We start from the raw sequence: 18145 nt of genomic DNA, 5'->3' as shown, positions 1-18145 counted from the left end.
AGTTGCATAATTTGTTGATTTCGTAGAAGTGATTGTCATTTGCTAGATTGTGGTTTTGCTCACCCTCTTATTTAGCATTATGGGTTTAATGAATGGACCAGACAGCCGAGAGGAGAACAAAACGGGAATGGCGTAGGATTCTGTTTGGTTATTGAAGTAAAGTCTTATCTAGTTGAGGTTTTGGGATATTCAACGGTTGGACCTATGGGTACTTTCCATCCGATGAAAGGTTACATTCGGTTAATTTTTTTGGTAAAATGATCGATTATGATCAAAAGCTTCTTCCTTTATTTATAAAGAACAGCTAGTCATTTCTCGAAACCCTTTTGCTTTCTATTTGTTACATCCTATTTCTATGTTCGGATTGCTCCTTTTGGTGGCTTAGTTCGAATGGATCGGGTTTAGCCGTTGTAAATGGTATGTATCCTAATTGTCTAGTAGGATTCTTGGGTTTATATGGATAGACACCGAACAAGACGTCAGTTCTATAAATGCTATAGTTTGTAATGATCCATCTCCTACATCAGATGCAAGAGATGTAGCTAAGTACTACTGCAAAGGTCCACCCTGGCCACTCGGACGAGTTTTTAATACATGTTTCTATATAAAAATTTGAATCGAAACTTGGATATACTTGCGCCTTCCCCTCAAATTTGAGTATCTTTATAAATTGGATGGAGTACTTGGAGCAAGTACTTTTGGGTTGGCAGACAGTTTAGATGGAGGAGGTGCATCTAAAATTGGATTAGTCTTGGATCATCTACTCATTAGCCAGTAAGCACAAGGTAATAAAACCAGTCATATCATAGATATTAACTTCTGACGCTTGGAATGCATAGTTGTGCTACACAATGGTTTACCTTTACTCACACTGAAACCTACACAAAACAAATACTGAAGTATCTAAACTTTCACAACCTGGTGTTTATAAGCAACACCATACAGTTCGTACCAAACACACACACAATCTCTTCTCACACAACTACAGATTTTACAGTACACCCACATCCCATCCCTCCTATCTCAACAACATGGTAACTAGGTACAAGTAAGGCCATCATATAGCTATCTTTCAGTTTGGCGTACTAATCCGTCCCTAGACGACATTCCAGAGATCCGAGATCTCAATACAGTTGCTTGGAGAAAATGGCATAGCATAACATTCGTCACTACGCCCATCTATGAACTGATAATCATTATAAAGCGAGCTTTGCTCTTCGTGCATCTGGGCCTGCTGAGGAATAATAGGCAAGTTACTGTCCAGCATACTGGAAACCAACATCTCATTCTGATATTCAGTTTCAATCATAACATCCTCAGATGCCTGAAGGAAGAAAAGAGGGAAAAAAGTGAAGCTTTAGTTTTAGCTAGATATGTCAGGATTACATATTGCTTTATGTTGACATAGAGTAATTTTTGGTTACCTGTGCTCTAATTTCGTGAGCTTGTCCAGTTCCAGAGTCATGAGGAGTACTGACGGTGCTTAAACTGGCTGAAGTACTCGCTTTTGCTGACCTCGCTTTCTTACCTTTCGTGTGGATTATGTGACAGAGAACAAAGGCCATCTGCGAAGATGAAAGGATGTGGAGAGTTTTATAAACAGAGACCATTATAGCCATATATACATGAAATATTCTATCCATAAGATGGACAACGAATCACAAACTCAAGTTAAGATATTCCTAAAATTCTAAACCAGATTCAACCTTACCTGCACTGGTAAGCACGCTAACATGCTCAATTAGAGGGATCAAAAGAGGAAAAATCGATTACCGGGCCGGAGATTTGACTGTCAGAGACTTTTGAATTTAGGTGATATTGATGCATGAAAACGTCGGTCTTGTGGCCTCTTGGTTGTCGACCTTCATAGTAGACCAAAATCTTCCTAATCCCTATTTTCTTGCCGGTGTCCGGTGATCGTATGATGCGTTTCTTATAGGTATCTTCCCAATATCCTAACTCCGTCATCCTGTTATTAGAACCAAGACTGTTCGGTATCTTGTCCTCATGGGGACAGAAGAAGAAGCACTCCCGTCCATCTGATGGTACGTCCGATAATTCTACAAACGAAGAACCCTCAAATGAACTAAATGAGTACAATCTCTTAGGCAACAAGCAAATAGCACAAAGGCACGGGAAGGTGGAAAAAAAAAGAAGACTCAAAGGACTAGCCCCACACTACGAAGTTACCATTGTATAAAATGAACAAATCGGAAGGCTCCCGCTTGGAGATATATAGCTCTGGGATTAGGCAAAATGCTTCTAGTTTTCCCTTGAGCTTCCCTCTAAGGTGATGATCGACGAGTTCATCCTTGGTCGGTTTGAATCTGAGCCCCACCGGCCATGTCGCCATTCAATTTGATGATGCCTTATCAATCTAAACCTCAACCTGCAATAGAACAAGAGAAGATTAGCGTTGGCAACTTAGAAAAGCAGGGGAAAAAACAGAGGAAACGGAGTTCACCGTTTGCTCCGCTTTGCTTGGGACTCGAGAGTGTGACTCCAGACCCTTCCCAGTGGGTCATCTTTATTGCACAAAGGCAGTCACTTTTCTTCACCCTTGTTTCAGAAGGCATTGTACTGTTCAGTGGATCCCCCTTCATGTTCAAGACGGTGCTTTTGCTGACGACAGACGGTTGGAATTCCTCCACTACCTGTGTTAACTTTATTGGGTACAATTATAAAAAAGAGAAAAAGTCACAAAAATCCCAAACTACTCGTTGTGACACATAATTGACATAAAAAACCCTAAATTATGTCTACTGTGACACATTTACTCTAAACTTTTTCTTGTGACACAAAAATCCCTAAACCTGTACTCAAAGGTTTCCTTAGATGATTTTTCAACCAAAAAAATATTATTTTTATTTTACTTAAGCCAAATGGGTGTTATGTTAACACTGTTTGGGCATCTATATAGGCAGATTTTTAACGGTTCTCAGTGTCACACATATGCAAATTTGGGATTTTTGATGTCACAAAAAAAGTTTAGGGTAAAACGTGTCGCAGTGGGTACAGTTTAGGGTTTTTGGTGGCTTTTGCTATTTAAAAAATAAGTAATACCACAAAACAATCTCAAATTGATATATTCATGTCACATCTAACCCAAACTAATTTTTGTATTACAAAAATTTCTAACTGGTATACTCGTGCTACACTTATGCAAAACTAATTTTGACATCACAAAAAATACCAAATCACCAAAATCTTATATTGGAAAATCCAAAAATCCCTAATTTTGGTGATTTGGGATTTTCAGTAATATGAAAATAAGTTTTGAGTAAGTGTGGCACACGTATATCAATTTGAAATTTTTTGAGGCACAATGATTAGTGTGGGATAAATGTGTGCAGGTATATCAGTGACTCTCAAGTGAATGTCGTTTATAAATTATGGCACTCAAGTAATCGAAAAAAAGTTATGACACTCAAGTAAGCGCCGTAAGAAAGTTATAATACTTATGGTGTCCTTTTTCTTTAATTTTTTGTGATATGAAAATTAGTTTTATGTAAATGTGACACGAATATATTAATTTGAGATTTTTAGTGATATTAATCTTTTAAAGAATATTCATAAAATTGGTTTATGTGCCTAAAGTGGATTTTGTCATAACAAAACGGAAAAGACAAACTTATATTAAATGATTGAATACAGCTCACTTATTTATTTGAATACGCAGGTGCGTCACTGCTTTGCAAGTCACGTAGCATATCACCAGCTACATACGTTGCATATCAACTCCTGCAGTCATGAATAACCACATCATGATGTGAGGTTGAAACTTGGAAGTGTTTCACCGTGAAGAATACTCTAGAATCTCATGCAACAAGCCGATGATGACACGGAGTTGCAAGTGGGCCTCAGTCAAGTAGACTTTAGTATTTCATATGACATGTGTACCCTGAGCATTGGTAATAGCTAAAGGGAAAAGAAAGATTCGCGTTGTTGCGGTTTTAAAGCACGGCTGATTTTCCAAAGGGAAAAAATCACCAAAAATCTCAAACTTTGCCATCTATGACACATTTATCCCGAACTTTTTTTTGTGACACCAAAAACCTCGAACTTTGCTTTTTGTGACATATTTACCTCAATGTATTTAGTCCATGGGCATTTTCGTCTTTTCCTTCTTCTTTTTTTCCTTTTCGGCGAGGGGGGGCCTCGCCGGCGTCGGGCGAGGGGGGCCCTCGCCGGCGTCGAGCAAGGGCGGCCCTCGCCGGCGTCGGCGAGGTCCGCCCTCGCACGGGCGAGGGACGTCGCGCACGCGCGACCCTCGCCGGCGTCGGCGAGGTCGCCTCGCTGGGCGAGCGAGGGTCGCCCTCGCCCGCCGGCGAGGTCGACCCTCGCCGGCGTCGGCGAGGGTCGACCTCGCCCGAGCCGGGCGAGGGCGGCCCTCGCTCGCCCGAGCGAGGCGGACCTCGCCCGACGCCGGCGAGGGCCGCCCTCGCTCGCCCGGCGAGGCGGACCTCGCCCAACGCCGGCGAGGGTCGACCTCGCCGGATAGGGCGAGGGCCGCCTCGCCCGGGCGAGCGAGGGCGGCCCTCGCCCGCTCGGCGAGGTCGACCCTCCCGACGCCGGCGAGGACCGCCCTCGCCCGACGCCGGCGAGGCCCCCCCTCGCCGGAAAGGAAAAAAAAAAGAAAAAAAAAAGAAGAAAAAGCAGAAAAGACGAAAATGCCCATGGACTAAATACATTGGGGTAAATGTGTCACAAAAAGCAAAGTTCGGGGTTTTTGGTGTCACAAAAAAAAGTTCGGGGTAAATGTGTCACAGATGGTAAAGTTTGGGGCTTTTGGTGGTTTTTTTCATTTTCCAAAAGGTATAACTTCTACGAGAGGTCCAAAATTTAGGGAAATGGCTTGATAGGGCTTGATCTTTGTCTATTGTGCTCGAACTTTATTTTTGGTTTAATGAGGGTAATTTGGCAAATTCCACGTGTTCGAGTGCACACTTATCTTTCTAGCGTTCGGGGTTATCCTTTTTATGGTATTTTATGGAGATATGTTCACTAGAAGTCATAAAACTTATTACCAAAGTGCATTTGAGTATCAAAACTTACATAAAGTATAATCAAGTTCTAAAACTTATCAAATTAGTTCGATTGAGTCCTAAAGTTAACACCGTCTAACTTATTAACAAAAAATGCTGACTTGGATTTTTTTTTTATTTTTTCAATCCAACGTGATGATGACGTGACTTTTTATATTTTTTTAATTAAATTTTAAAAATAAGTTAAATGTTTAGATTTAAAAAGAAAAAGAAGGAGGAGCTGAAGTTCGGTGGGAAGGGCTGGAAGCCCTCGCCAAAGGCAAGCGAGGAGTCATGGCCCTCCGCCAGACCGAGCGAGGGTCGCCGGCCCTCGCTCGGACCTAGCCGAGGGCCGCCACTGGCGGCTAACCTAGTGGCAACCCTCGACCAGGTTTGGGCGAGGGCTAGTGACCCTCGCTCGGTCTGGGGGAGGGTCACGACCCTCGCCCAGATTTGGGCGAGGGCCTACAAGCCCTCGCCTACTGTCGGCGAAGGTCGCGAGCCCCTGGTGAGGGCGAAGGGGCCCGTCAACTGCCGCCAAACCGTCCCCCAACCTCGTCGACCCCTCCTGGTGATTGTGGGGCGACGGTGGTGGCGAGGGCTTGTAGCTCTCCCCACGTAACTTCTCCTCCTTTTTTTTAAGCTTAATTTTTAAATTTCATTTAAATAAAATTAGTATTAAAAATTAAATTTAGGCCAAAGCGAAGTCGTTTTAGTCTTATATTTCATAATTTAGTCACATCATTGTCGCGAAGGAGAGAGAAAATATTAAAATAAGCCACATCAGCGTTTTTCGTTAGTAAATTAGACGGTGTTAACTTTATGATTCAATTGAATCAATTTAACAAGTTTTAGGACTTCTAGTGAACATATCCCTATTTTTATTTTTTTTTGCAAAAGGATGTGGCCTATTATTGAGGGGTTGCTCTCAAGTGCATATCATGGATATCAATGTAGTAGACCTGCCATAAATAAACCAATTTTGTATCTTAGTTTTAGGAGGCTCAATTATATATGGGTAATTCGTTTTTTATCAACTAGGACTAAGTGGGTAAAGATAAAAATGAAAGCCTAAAAAAGCAAGTCACGATGTGTTTGCTTATAATTTGACCCATTTAGCCCAGCAAAAAAGGTCCCTCTTTGTCTCTCTTTGTCATCTCTCACAATTAACCCTCTCTCTCTGTCTCCACTCACTTATCACGACCATATTTGCCACCGCAAAACCCTAACGCCACCCTTTCCATCGTGCCCACATTTGCCCCTACTGTCCACAAGATCAACCTCAACCTCCCCATCGAGGACCCCGAGACCAAGGTCTTCGCTTTCGGTGCCAAGGGCGGCGGTGCCGTGGTCGACCCATGCTCTGCATTACCAAACCACGAAAAGATGGTGGCCAATCCACTGCCAGCGATGAGCTTCGTGCCCTCGATTGCAACCTCTCCTCCTTGTGCGGTCACGTCCAAATCGAGTGCTTCAACTTTGGCTCCTTCTCCGACATCGCCGTCCACACCATGGGCTCCACTTACCACCTCCATCAACTCATCCTCTCCCACTGAAAGAGCAAGGCGAGGTTCAAATGTGATGGGAAGCGGCTTCTCTTGCTTCAAGATGGCCCAGCATTGGATGGATCGGAGACAACACCAATCGGACTAGAGCCACCCCCAGACCTAATCTTCACCATTTGATACTTCTAAGAACATTTTCAAAGAAGTCGTTTTGAAAAATAGTAATATTTTCAGGAGTTCGCTCGAAATTGAGTTGGAAATACTCTTTCACCATTTGATAAGGGAAATGGCTTTTCACCAATGGATTTTCCTCCCAAATAAGCTTAACACTTATTAAGGGTGATCAGTTACAAGATACATAGGTTCCAGACCAAAATTAGGTGGTCCAACAGCAGCAACTAGGGGTGTCAACGGTCAGTTCGGTTTGGATTTCTCTAATACTCAAATCGACTCGAACATGAAAGTATATATATTTTGTGACCCAAACCAAGGTGTGAACCATACAAAACCCACACCGAAATGATGATTTGGTTCTATTAGGTCTAGGTTTTTCGGTTTTCAGAGGTTTTTTTTTTTGGGAGGGGGCCGCCGCTACTTCTTTGTCTCTCTCCCTTCGTTCTTCTTCTTCTTTCCTTCATAGCAATTTGCCAACGGCCTTGGCCTTTTCAAGCATCTTGTCGAGATCTTCTTGGAGCTGAGAGTCCCATTTCACCAGTTGGTTCACGAACACCGCTCCAAGACCCATCCCAATAACATGTTCCCACGGATCTGATTTTCGAAACAAACACATGCCAGTACCAAAAAGCTTCAATCCAATGCTTATAGGAGCGAAATGAACAAGAACGCAAGGGGATTGAGGATTGAAATCATGAAAAATTAGGGTTCGAAGGAGGGGGAAGGAGCAATTGGAGTTGACATGCGGCGCATGTAAGGGAGTTTGTAGAGGGCATTGAAGTACATTTGCGTGCCCAGCCCCAGCATCGTTCCGAACAATGTCATGCTCCACGCCATCTCTCTCTCTCCGATCATCTGATGGTGAGTGGGGTTGCGGCAGAGAGGGTTTCTTTTTAGGGTTTGATGTGTTTCGGTTCGGTTCGGGTATATGACCCGAACTGAAACAAACCATCAAGATACCCAAAATTCTTTCTTATTATCCTAACCAGAATGAGAAGGGTTCCAAAAATACTTGAAATTTTCGGGTTGGTTCGATTCATGTCGGTTTGGGGAATTTTGACACCCTTAGCATTCGCATCACTAAACCACAAGAGAACTATGAACAATAGGACACTAAGGGTGTAACACCTCGAGCCTACATTGTGTAATATTGTCAACGCGTTGTTTGGGGAAGAGGCGCGGCCGCACTGCCATCCCTCATCCCAGCCCAATATTGTCCTCTTTGGGCCTCCCGCACTGGCGTGAACGCATCGCCATCCCAGCTATGAGCCTCCCTCAAGGCTTTGTTCTCAGCAAGGCGGAAACTTGTGTGAAACGCGTTACACAGATATAGAACCCTAAGCCTTATAAGCAAACCCAAGGCTCCCTCCCCTCCTCCTCGCGCTCGCCCCAAGGCTCCTCCTCCTCCTCCTGCGCTACGCCACTTGGCTTGCCCCATTGACCGCTTACGGCTTTAAAAACGCGTTTGTGCAGGGAAGAAGCACAACGCACTGCCATCCCTCATCCCAGCCCAATATTGTCCTCTTTTGGGCCTCCCGCCTTGGCGTGAACGCATACATCGCCATCCCAGCCACGGGCCTCCCTCAAGGCTTTGTTCTTAGCACAGTGGAAGCTTGTATAAAACGCGTTACACAGATATAGAACCCCAAGCCTTATAAGCAAACCCAAGGCTCCTTTCCTAAGCGATGTGGGACAAGAGAGGTACCCCACTCCCCTGCGCACGTCCGAGGTAGTGATGCGGACGCACCGCCATCCCTCCTCCCCACGCTCCGCCGCTTGGCTTGGGCCGTCACAAAGGTCGCGCGAATGATAACTATTTTGTTTCCCGTTTTTCTATTTTTCTGCTTTCGGAAACAAGTTTAGAATAGAAATCCGTTTGGCAACACAACTTCATTTTTTTATTTATTTCCGAGACAAATTTTTAGCCCAAAAATAGATTTGAAACAAAAATGAGAAGTAGGTTTTTTTTAATTTTCTATTTCTGGAACATGAACAAAAAATAATAACTCTTTTTATCGCTCGATCTTGCTACCCGCCGCCGCCCACCCAGGCTCATCGGTCGCCGGGAATAGAAATTTAAGAATAATCTATCAAACAAAAAATTTGTGTAGTTGATTAAATGCTACTTTATGCTCAGTCTTGAATAACCACGTCATGATGTGAACTTGAAACTTGGAAGTGTTTCACTGTGAAGAATACTCTAGAATCTCATGCAACAAAGCCGATGATGATATGGAATTGCAAATGGGTCCCAGTCAAGTAGACTTTAGTATTTCATATGACATGTGTACCCTGAGCTTTGGTAATAGCTAAAGGAAAAAGAAAGATTCGCGCTGTTACGGTCTTAAATCGCAATTGATTTTCCAAAAGATATAACTTCTACGAGAGGTCCAAAATTTAGGGAAATGACTTGATAGGGCTTAATCTTTGTCTATTGTGCTCGAACTTTATTTTTGGTTTAATGAGGGTAATTCTGCAAATTCCACGTGTTCGAGTGCACACCCATCTTTCCAGTGTTCGGATTATCCTTTTTATGGTATTTTATAGGAATATGTTCACTAAAAGTCATAAAATTTATCACCAAAATGCATTTGAGTCTTAAAATTTGCAAAAAGTATAATCAAATCCTAAAACTTGTCAAATTGGTTCGATCGAGTCCTAAAGTTTAATACCGTTTAACAAAAAATGCTGACTTGAATTTTTTTATTATTTTTTCAATCCAACGTGACAATGACATGACTTTTTATATTTTTAATTAAAATTTAAAAATAAGCTAAATGTTTAGATTTAAAAAAAGAGGAAGGAGGAGCTGAAGTCCGACGGGGAGGGCTAGAAGCCCTCGCTGACGACAGGCAAGGAGTTACGACCCTCCCCCAAACCGGTCAAGGGTCATCAGCCCTCAGCCAGGTCTGGGCGAGGGCCGGTGACCTTCGCTCTGTCTGGGGGAGGGTCACGGCCCCTCGCCCAGATTTGGGCGAGGGCCTACAAGCCCTCTCCTGCTGTCGAGGAGGGTCGTGGGCCCCTGGCAGGGGCTCGGCGACCCCCGTCGGCCGTCCCCCACCCTCGACGAGCCCTCCTGGTGATGGTGGGGCGGCGGCGGTGGCAAGGGCATGTAGCTTTGCCTGCCTAACTTCTCCTCCTCTTTTTTTTAAGCTTATTTTTTAAATTTAATTTAATTAAAATTAGTATTAAAAATTAAATTTAAGTCAAAGCGATGTCGTTTTAGTCTTATGTTTCGTAATTTAGTCACCTCATCGCCATGAAGGAACAAAAATTTGCTCGACCTTGCCGCCCACCCCAGCTTATCGGCCACTGGAAACAAAAATTTAAGAATAACCTATTAAACAAAAATTTTGTGTCATTGATTAAACGTTACTTTCTGCTTAGAACTTGTCTAGGAAAATAGAATAAAAAAATCTATTTCTGATCAGAAATTGAGCTGGGGAAGAAAATGGTTTTCATTTGCACTCTAAACAACACTGGAAGTTGGAAAATTAAATAAACAAAGCTTGAACCAGGTGGCCCTCCTACGATTACTTGATCAAATTATGAATAATACAAAAGAGCAAGCAAAATGGCTTGATCAGAGACTAAGATCATGAGCCACTAAAATAAATCAACTTCTCAAGCTTTGAATTTATAACCAACTAAGTCTATCAAGGATCCACTAGCCATCTCCAAATCAGAATTTGATTACAACATTCATCCATAACCTAGGGTAAACTGGTTCCAAACTAGTTTGGTCCCAGTTCGACTTGGGAACCAAACTAGTGGACTAGGTAAAACCGGTTATTCCAGCATTGGAACGAGGAACCCAACCAGTCCTACGCTAGTTCTAGGTTTGCGAAACCGGGAACTGAACCAATTTTATTTGGAAACTGGTCGGACTAAGCCGGTTCGGTTCAGTTTTCAGGTTGAACCAAACTAGTGCTCACCCGTTACACTTACACTGACGGTGGGCTTAAAATCTTGTTTGGGCCTGAATATTTACTCACATTTTGTGGTCCAGTCCACAATTATGCATTTCCTCTTTCTTTTGTCTTCTTTTTTCCCCTTCTTCTTCCTTCCTTTTGTGGTGCATAACCTAACACTTTCACCGCAGCCTGAGGAGATAAAAGGATTAGTTTCAAGTCATGGAGAAGGTTCACTGCCTTTGGCATCGTGGTCGGTAGTGGCTATGGATTCTTCATGGTTCCAAGCGATGGTCAGTGGTGGTGGAGTCATGGACGGTGGAATGTAGCAGACGATGATGGCACTCAAAACAATGGGAGTGGCTGCGAAAAAGGATAATCCTACTGTGGCAGCAATTTGTTTCTTTTATTTATGATCGACGGTGCTTGCGGATAATGAAGAACATGGTGATGATGGCAAGTGAGTATGCCGGTTCAATGATTAGTGGCGGCTGGCGATGGCACGGTGGTGGTAGTGCATATGCAATGTTTACAGAGAAGATAGATGGTGGTGAACGATGGTGTGCCGTGGGAGAAATGGTAGCGTTTCCGCTTGTTCAGGGTGTTGACAATTGCTTAGGTACGATTTGATCAGCAGTTGGTGTGCATAGCTGAGATGCAGAATTCATCCTCAACCATAAGTGAAGTGCAACAAAAAAAACACTTCGACACGTTTTGATTTGCATATGATAAATCTTCAAATGCAACGATGGAGGTGCACAGGATTGAGAACACTGTCAGAAGAATCGTCGGGGTTCGGCATTTCACTTATGAGATCTGGGAAAATTTTCAGCGAGAGTGGAAATTGGAGGCTATGTCCTGTCTAGTACTTTTGGGTTGGCAGGCAGTTTAGATGGAAGGGTTGCATTTAAAATTGGATGAGTCTTGGATCATCCACTCATTAGCCAGAAAACACAAGGTAAAACAACCAGTCATTTGACTGATATTAATTCCTCCTCTGCTTGCAGTGCATAGTGGGGCAACACAACGGTTTTCCTTCACTCAAACTGCAACCAACACAAAGCATATACTGAAATATCTAAACATTCACAACCTAATGGTTATAAGCAGCACTGTATAGATTGTACCATACACACTCACAATCTCTAGTCACACAACTGCAGATTTTACAGTACACCCACCTCCCATCCGTCCTATTTCAACAACATAGTAACTAGGTACAAGTAAGTCCATCAAATATTTATAAATGAAAGATCGTTTGGCATACTAGTTTGTCCGCAATCCCAGAGATCCAAGATCTCAATACCGTCGCTTGCAGATCCAAGATCATACCATTCATCACTATGCCCATCTACAAACGGAATACCATTAAAAAGCAGGCTTTGCTCTTCGTACATCTGGGCCTGCTGAGGAATAACAGGCACATTACCGTCTGGCATACTGGAAATCGATATCTCATTCTGATTTTCTGTTTCGATCATAATTTCCTCATATGCCTGGAGGGAGAAAAGAGGAGGGGAAAGAACATTTAAAAGCTTTAGTTTAGCTAGACATATTGGTAGATCATATTGCTTTATGTCAACAACCCAGAGCAATTTTTGGTTACCTGTGCACTAATTTCGTGGGCTCGTCCATTTCCGGAGTCATGAGGAGTACTAGCGGCGCTTGAACTGACCGAAGTACTCACTTTCGGTGACCTCGCTTTCTTACATTTCCTGTCGATTATGTGACACAGAACAAAGGCCATCTGCAAAGATGAAAGGATGAGGATCCGAGTTCTACAAACAGAGACCATCATAACCATATACAAATGAAATATTCTATGCGTAGGATGGATGGCAGATCGCCGATTAAAGTTAAGCTATTCTTGATATTCTAAACCATATTCAACCATACCTGCACTGGTAAACACCTTAACGATGCTCAGTTAGAGGGATTAGAAGAGGAAAAATCGAGTACCGGGCCGGAGATTTTACTGTCAGAGACACTTGAGTTTAGGAGATATTCGTGCATGACCACATCGGTCTTGCGGCCTTTTGGTTGTCGACCTTCATAGTAAACCAAAATCTTCCTGATCCCTATCTGCTTGCCAGTGTCCAGGGATCGGATGACGCGTTTCTTACAGGTATCTTTCCAATATCCAAATTCTGTCATCCTATTATTAGAACGACGATTATTCGGAATATTGTCCCCGCAAGGACAGAAGAAGAAGCACTCCCGTCCATCTGATGGTATTGCCGATTTTTCTACAAACACAGAACAGTTAAATGAATTCATCGAGTACAATCTCTTAGGCAACAAGCAAATAGCATAAAAACATGGGAAAATAGAAAAATAGAGAAGCCTCAAAGGACTAGCACCACGCTATGCTCTTACTATTGTATGAATTGAACAAATCTGGCGGCTCACACTCGTAGATGTATAGCTCTGGGATGAGGCAACATGGTTCTAGTTTTCCCTTGAGCTTCCCTCTAAGATGATGATCGACGAGTTCGTCTTCGGTCGGTCGGAATCTGAGTCCCACCGGCCATGTCTCCATTCGATTTGATGATGCCTATGAGTCGCAACCTCAACCTGCAACAGAACAAGAGAAGATGAACGTGGACAACTGACAAGGGCAGGGGAAAAAAACAGAGGAAAGGAAGTTTACTGTTTGCTCTGCTTTGCTTGGGACTTGAGAGTGTGACTCCAAAGTCCATTCAAGTGGGTCGACTTTATAGTCACAAAAGCAACCACTTTTCTTCACCCTTGTCTCAGAAGGCATTGTACTGTTCAGTGGATCCCACTTCAAGCTCAAGACACGCTTTTGCTGACGACAGACGGCCGGGATTCCTCCATCACCTGGATTAACTTTGTTGGGTACAATTCTGGAAAAATGGGTAATACCACAAAAAAGTCTCAAATTAGTACATTCATATCACATATATCTCAAAATAATTTTTGTGTTGCAGGAAATCACAAACTGCTACACCCGTGCCACACTTACCCTCTAACTAATTTTTTTTTTTTTTTGTAACCGAGGTGTCCGGGCCGGTTTGCGCACTCGACTATTCCTGGGAGACAAAGACAAAGAACCCACCGCCATGGCCTCCCACTTAAATCACAAGTCTCCTAGGGAATCGAACCCGGGCCAAGGCGTCTAACCACACAATCCCAAGTACGTCCTAACCAACTGAGCTACCCATGGGTGGGTCCCTCTAACTAATTTTCATAGATTGGAAAATACCTAAAATTTGTAATTTTCGTGATTTGAGATTTTCTGTAATATGAAAATTAGTTGAGGATAAGTATATCACGGATGTACCGGTTTAAGATTTTTTGTGACACAAAAATAAGTTTGGGATAAATGTGGCATGGGCGCACTAGTTTTGAATTTTTTGTGACATGAAAATTAGTTTTGTGTAAATGTGGTACATGTAAATTAATTTGAGATTTTTACTGATATTAAGCCTTTAAAGAATATTCATAAAATTGGATTATGGGTCCAAAGTTGATTAAGTCACTCATCATAACAAAAAGAAAGAGGAACAGACTTATATTAAACGATTGAATATAGCTCACTTATTTGTTGGAATGTGCAGGCACGTGAAAGCTTTGCTAGTCACATAGCATATCACCAGCTACATACATTGCATATCAACTCCTACAGTCATGAATAACCACATCATGATGTGAAGTTGAAACTTGGAACTGTTTCACTGTAAAGAATACTCTAGAATCTCATTCAACATGCCGATGATGATATGGAGCTGCAATTGGGTCCCAGCCAAGTAGACTTTAGCATTTCATATGACATGTGTACACTGAGCATTGGTGATAGCTAAAGGGCAAAAAAAGATTCGCATTTAAAGCGCAGTTGATTCTCCAAAAGATATAACTTCTGCGAAAGGTCTAAAATTTGGGGAAATGATATGATTGGGCTTGATGTTTCTATTATTGCTCAATATTATCCTCAAACTTTATTTTTGGTTTAATGATGGTAATTTTACAAATTCCACATGTAAGAATGCATACCCATCTTTTTGGAGTTCAGGTTTTCCATCTTCTGGTATTTGACGTCTTGAGCAAAAAGATGCGATCCATTATTGAGGTGGTTGATCTCAAGTATAGATCTTTGATATTAAGGTGTAAGTGATGAGAGGTAGAAGACATCTAATATAGCTAGTTGCCCCATAACTCCTCTAGATTGGGGCTTGGACTTTCGGCCCCCTCTCGGGAAATATCCCGGGATGAGATATCGGAGCTTGCTGCTCGTCCCAATATTTACTAGCTCTTGCCGCAGTTTATTGACCATGAGCAGTACATTCGACAAGAATTTCCTGTTAAATCGCGTGCGTTAGAATTGCCAATTCTCTTCCTGGCACATGCGTCAACCTTGCAAAATTCCATTTCCGCTTACTAACTTTACTGAATGATGCGACAGTTTATTAACATCGCCAATCGTGAGGGCTAAAACAATCCTAGCATAGATTCAACGAGAAGAAGTAGTGGCGCTTCAGCTTGTTCAGTGGGTTAATAATTGCGAAGTACAATTTGATCTGCAATTGCTGTGCATAGCTCAGATGCAGATTCATCCTCGACCATAAATGAAGTATGAGAAACAAAATGCTTCAGCACATTTCGACTTGCGAATGATAAAGCTTCAGATGCAACGACGGAGGTGTACAGGATGGAGAACACTGTCAGAAGAGTCTTCTCAGTTCGGTTTTTCACTAACGGAACCGGTGAAAGCTTTTAGCAAGAGTTTCCATTCCATTACAGATGACAAAGAAGTACAAGGCATAGCCATCCAAATGAAGACAAGCTACAAGTGATACCACTGTTAAACTAGACGCTTGTATCATAACCTCATATTCAGATAAATAGCACTGAAAATCAGAAATACAATCATGTTTGTGAGATTAAAGATGAACTTGAAGTCGGTTCTCAGGATGAAATGGGCCCTCTATCAGTGAATTCATCATTCCTTGGATCAAAGGCTGTATTAGCAAGCAAAAAGATTAATCATCAACACATCTTGCCTCTTGTTAAGACAGATTTTAATTGTATAAACAGAACTTTCTTCCTCGCACCTCAGGAAATGAGTCTTCGTGATCAGGTTGATGAAGATCCGACTCCAAATCTGCCAGGCTAATGGATCCATGCGCTAATTCTATGGTTGAATTATCAGGTTGATGAAGATCCGAATCCAAATCTGCCAGGCTAATGGCTCCATCCGCTAATTCTATGGTTGAATTATCAGGTTGATGAAGATCCGAATCCAAATCTGCCAGGCTAATGGCTCCACGCGCTAATTCTATGGTTGAATTATCAGCCTTCTCATCTTGTGTATGCTTTAAGCAACACAAAACATAATTCCTATTCAACTGTCAAAAGACCAGTTCATACCATCCGATCATATTTTCTTCAACAGTAAAATATTCTGCTCACAAATTTGGGAAAATAATATCATTCTCTTTATATGTGTAAGATTTCAATCTTCTGTAGTAGAAACTGAGCAAAATAATGTTTCTTTGCTTCTTTAGGAATCGTGGAAACTTTTAATCAAGTGTTTCTGCAGATTATTGTAGCTATACTTCTCATATGACATGTTATCGAATTCATGCACCTTGTGAATATAAAAGATTGTAACAAATAAGTGAGGGATAGAATGAGTACGTCATTGGTGAGTAAGTGATACTCGTGGATGACCCACTTGGTGTTGATGCCCTCAGAGCCCCGACCAATGTGGAACACTAATGTTTTCTTATTACCGATTACTCTGCTCATATCTCTGGCCTTGACATTCCGATTAGGACCAGTCTTCTTCCAATAGCCCGAGGGAGTCGATCTCTTAACCTGTTGGGGGGTTTGCAGACAGAAGAACCACCACTGTTGAACTTTGTCATCCGGGGGAATGATTGATTCACCTGTCATTCCCTCGACTTTTCACTGATTGATGATACATATTATGCTCCACAAACCCACAAACTTAAGGTAATAAGTTTCCGAGAATCATGGCTGGAGAGAAATTATATCAAAGGAGCAAGCAAATTTGATAGAGGTATCTGTTGTTACCGTGGAACTTCTGTGGTAACTCCCAAGGATCCCACCTGCAGATGTCGACATCGGGAATAACGCAGGGATGGTCTACATATCCTAGGACTCGGTTCTTCAAGTAATAATCGACGAATTCCTCGTCAGTTGGATGGAATCTGTATCCGACCGGCAAATTCTGTGGGATGATCACAGCTCCCATCTACTTCAACCTGCAATAGAACAAGAGAAGATGAGCGTAGACAGCTTACAAGGGCAGGGGAAAAAACAGAGGAAACGGAGTTTACTGTTTGCTCTGCTTTGCTTGGGACTTGAGAGTGTGACTCCAGAACCCATTCAAGTGGGTGGACTTTATAGCGCAAAAGCAATCACTTTTCTTAACCCTTATTTCAGAAGGCATTGTTCTGTTCACTGAATAATAATCTCAAATTGAAGTGGATTCCTCTTCAAGCTCAAGACTATGCTTTTGCTGACGTCGGACGCTTGGAATTCCTCCATTACCCGTATTAACTTTGTTGGGTACGATTGTGAAAAATGAGTAATATCACGAAAAAATCTCGAATGCTGCATCTACCTGTCGCAAACTGGTACACTCGTGCCATACTAATCCCAAACTAATTTTCATAATAAAAAATTCTAAATCACCAAAATCTTATATTAGAAAATCTTAAAATCCCTAATTTTGGTGATTTGAGATTTTTCGTAATATGAAAATTAGTTTGGGATAATTGTGGCACGGATGTACCAATTTGGAAATTTTTGTGGCACAAAAATTAGTTTGGGATAAATGTTGTTCGGGTGTACTGGTTTGGAATTTTTTACGAAATGAAAATTAGTTTTGCATAAATGTGACACGAATATACCAATTTGAGATTTCTAGTGATATTAATATTTTAAAAAATATTCATAAAATTGGTATATGGGTCGAAAGTGGATTTAGTCACTCGTCGTAACAAAAAGAAAAAGAGAGACTTATATTAAATGATTGAATATAGCTCACTTATTTATTTGAATAAGCAGGTACGTCAATACTTTGCAAGTCACATAGCATCTCACCACCTACATACATTGCATATCAACTGCTACGGTCATGAATAACCACATCATGATATGAACTCGAAACTTGGAAGTGTTTCACTGTGAAGAATACTCTAGAATCTCATGCAACATGGCGATGACGATATGGAGTTGCAAGTGGTTCCCAGTCAAATAGACTTTAGTATTTCATATGACATGTGTACACTTAGCATTGGTGACAGCTAAAGGGAAAAGAAAGATTCGCATCGTTATGATTTTAAAACGCTGTTGATTTTTCAAAAAATATAACTTCTACGAGACGTCTAAAATTTAGGGAAATGACATGATAGGGCTTGATCTTTGTAATAATGCTTATATCATCCTCGAACTTTATTGGAAAATTCCACTTAAGGATCCCATGGGGTCAATCCAACAAGGACCCAAAGTGAATATTGTGTCGAATAAAGGTGAAGTCCGT

General features: G+C 41.9%; 2 protein-coding genes across 8 annotated transcripts in view; both read right to left on the bottom strand.

Moving 5' to 3' along the window:
- The window catches only part of LOC115667788 (uncharacterized), a 64780-nt gene extending 47633 nt beyond the window's left edge, over positions 1-17147 (bottom strand). Inside the window, exons 1-3 of one of the 3 annotated variants that reach the window (XM_056303387.1) lie at positions 16938-17147; positions 16672-16862; positions 16273-16523 (exon numbers count right to left, since the gene is read on the bottom strand). In XM_056303387.1, the coding sequence (XP_056159362.1) occupies positions 16273-16523; positions 16672-16852 (432 nt within the window). In that variant the 5' untranslated portion in view covers positions 16853-16862; positions 16938-17147. Of the gene's footprint in view, positions 1-16272; positions 16568-16671 lie in introns of all 3 variants that reach the window. The other 2 variants (XM_056303386.1, XM_056303388.1) reach the window with 2 other exon arrangements.
- On the bottom strand, positions 787-13396 carry LOC115666338 (protein NTM1-like 9). Of its 5 annotated transcripts, none has more exons than XM_056303401.1 (5): positions 13265-13319; positions 2191-2389; positions 1774-2060; positions 1425-1565; positions 787-1324 (listed from the first exon to the last, which is right to left on the bottom strand). In XM_056303401.1, the coding sequence occupies exons 2-5, from the start codon at positions 2351-2353 to the stop codon at positions 1097-1099; spliced, it is 819 nt and encodes a 272-aa protein (XP_056159376.1). In that variant the 5' UTR covers positions 2354-2389; positions 13265-13319; the 3' UTR covers positions 787-1096. The 5 variants fall into 5 exon arrangements, with proteins under 5 accessions (XP_056159376.1, XP_030443938.2, XP_056159373.1 ...); XM_030588078.2 differs by lacking the exon at positions 13265-13319 and adding an exon at positions 2465-2597; XM_056303398.1 differs by lacking the exons at positions 787-1324; positions 1425-1565; positions 1774-2060; positions 2191-2389 and adding exons at positions 11712-12110; positions 12221-12361; positions 12574-12860; positions 12991-13188 and having other exon boundaries at positions 13265-13396.
- Positions 17148-18145: the final 998 nt, after the last annotated feature.

This window comes from Syzygium oleosum, unplaced genomic scaffold (assembly GCF_021117445.2).
Source record: "Syzygium oleosum isolate NSW1041296 unplaced genomic scaffold, Sole_v2.1 Sole_v2.27, whole genome shotgun sequence".
In the NCBI taxonomy this organism is placed as follows: Eukaryota; Viridiplantae; Streptophyta; class Magnoliopsida; order Myrtales; family Myrtaceae; genus Syzygium; species Syzygium oleosum.
The sequence above is the reverse complement of the archived record's forward strand: the minus strand, read 5'-3'. Positions and strand labels throughout refer to the sequence as shown.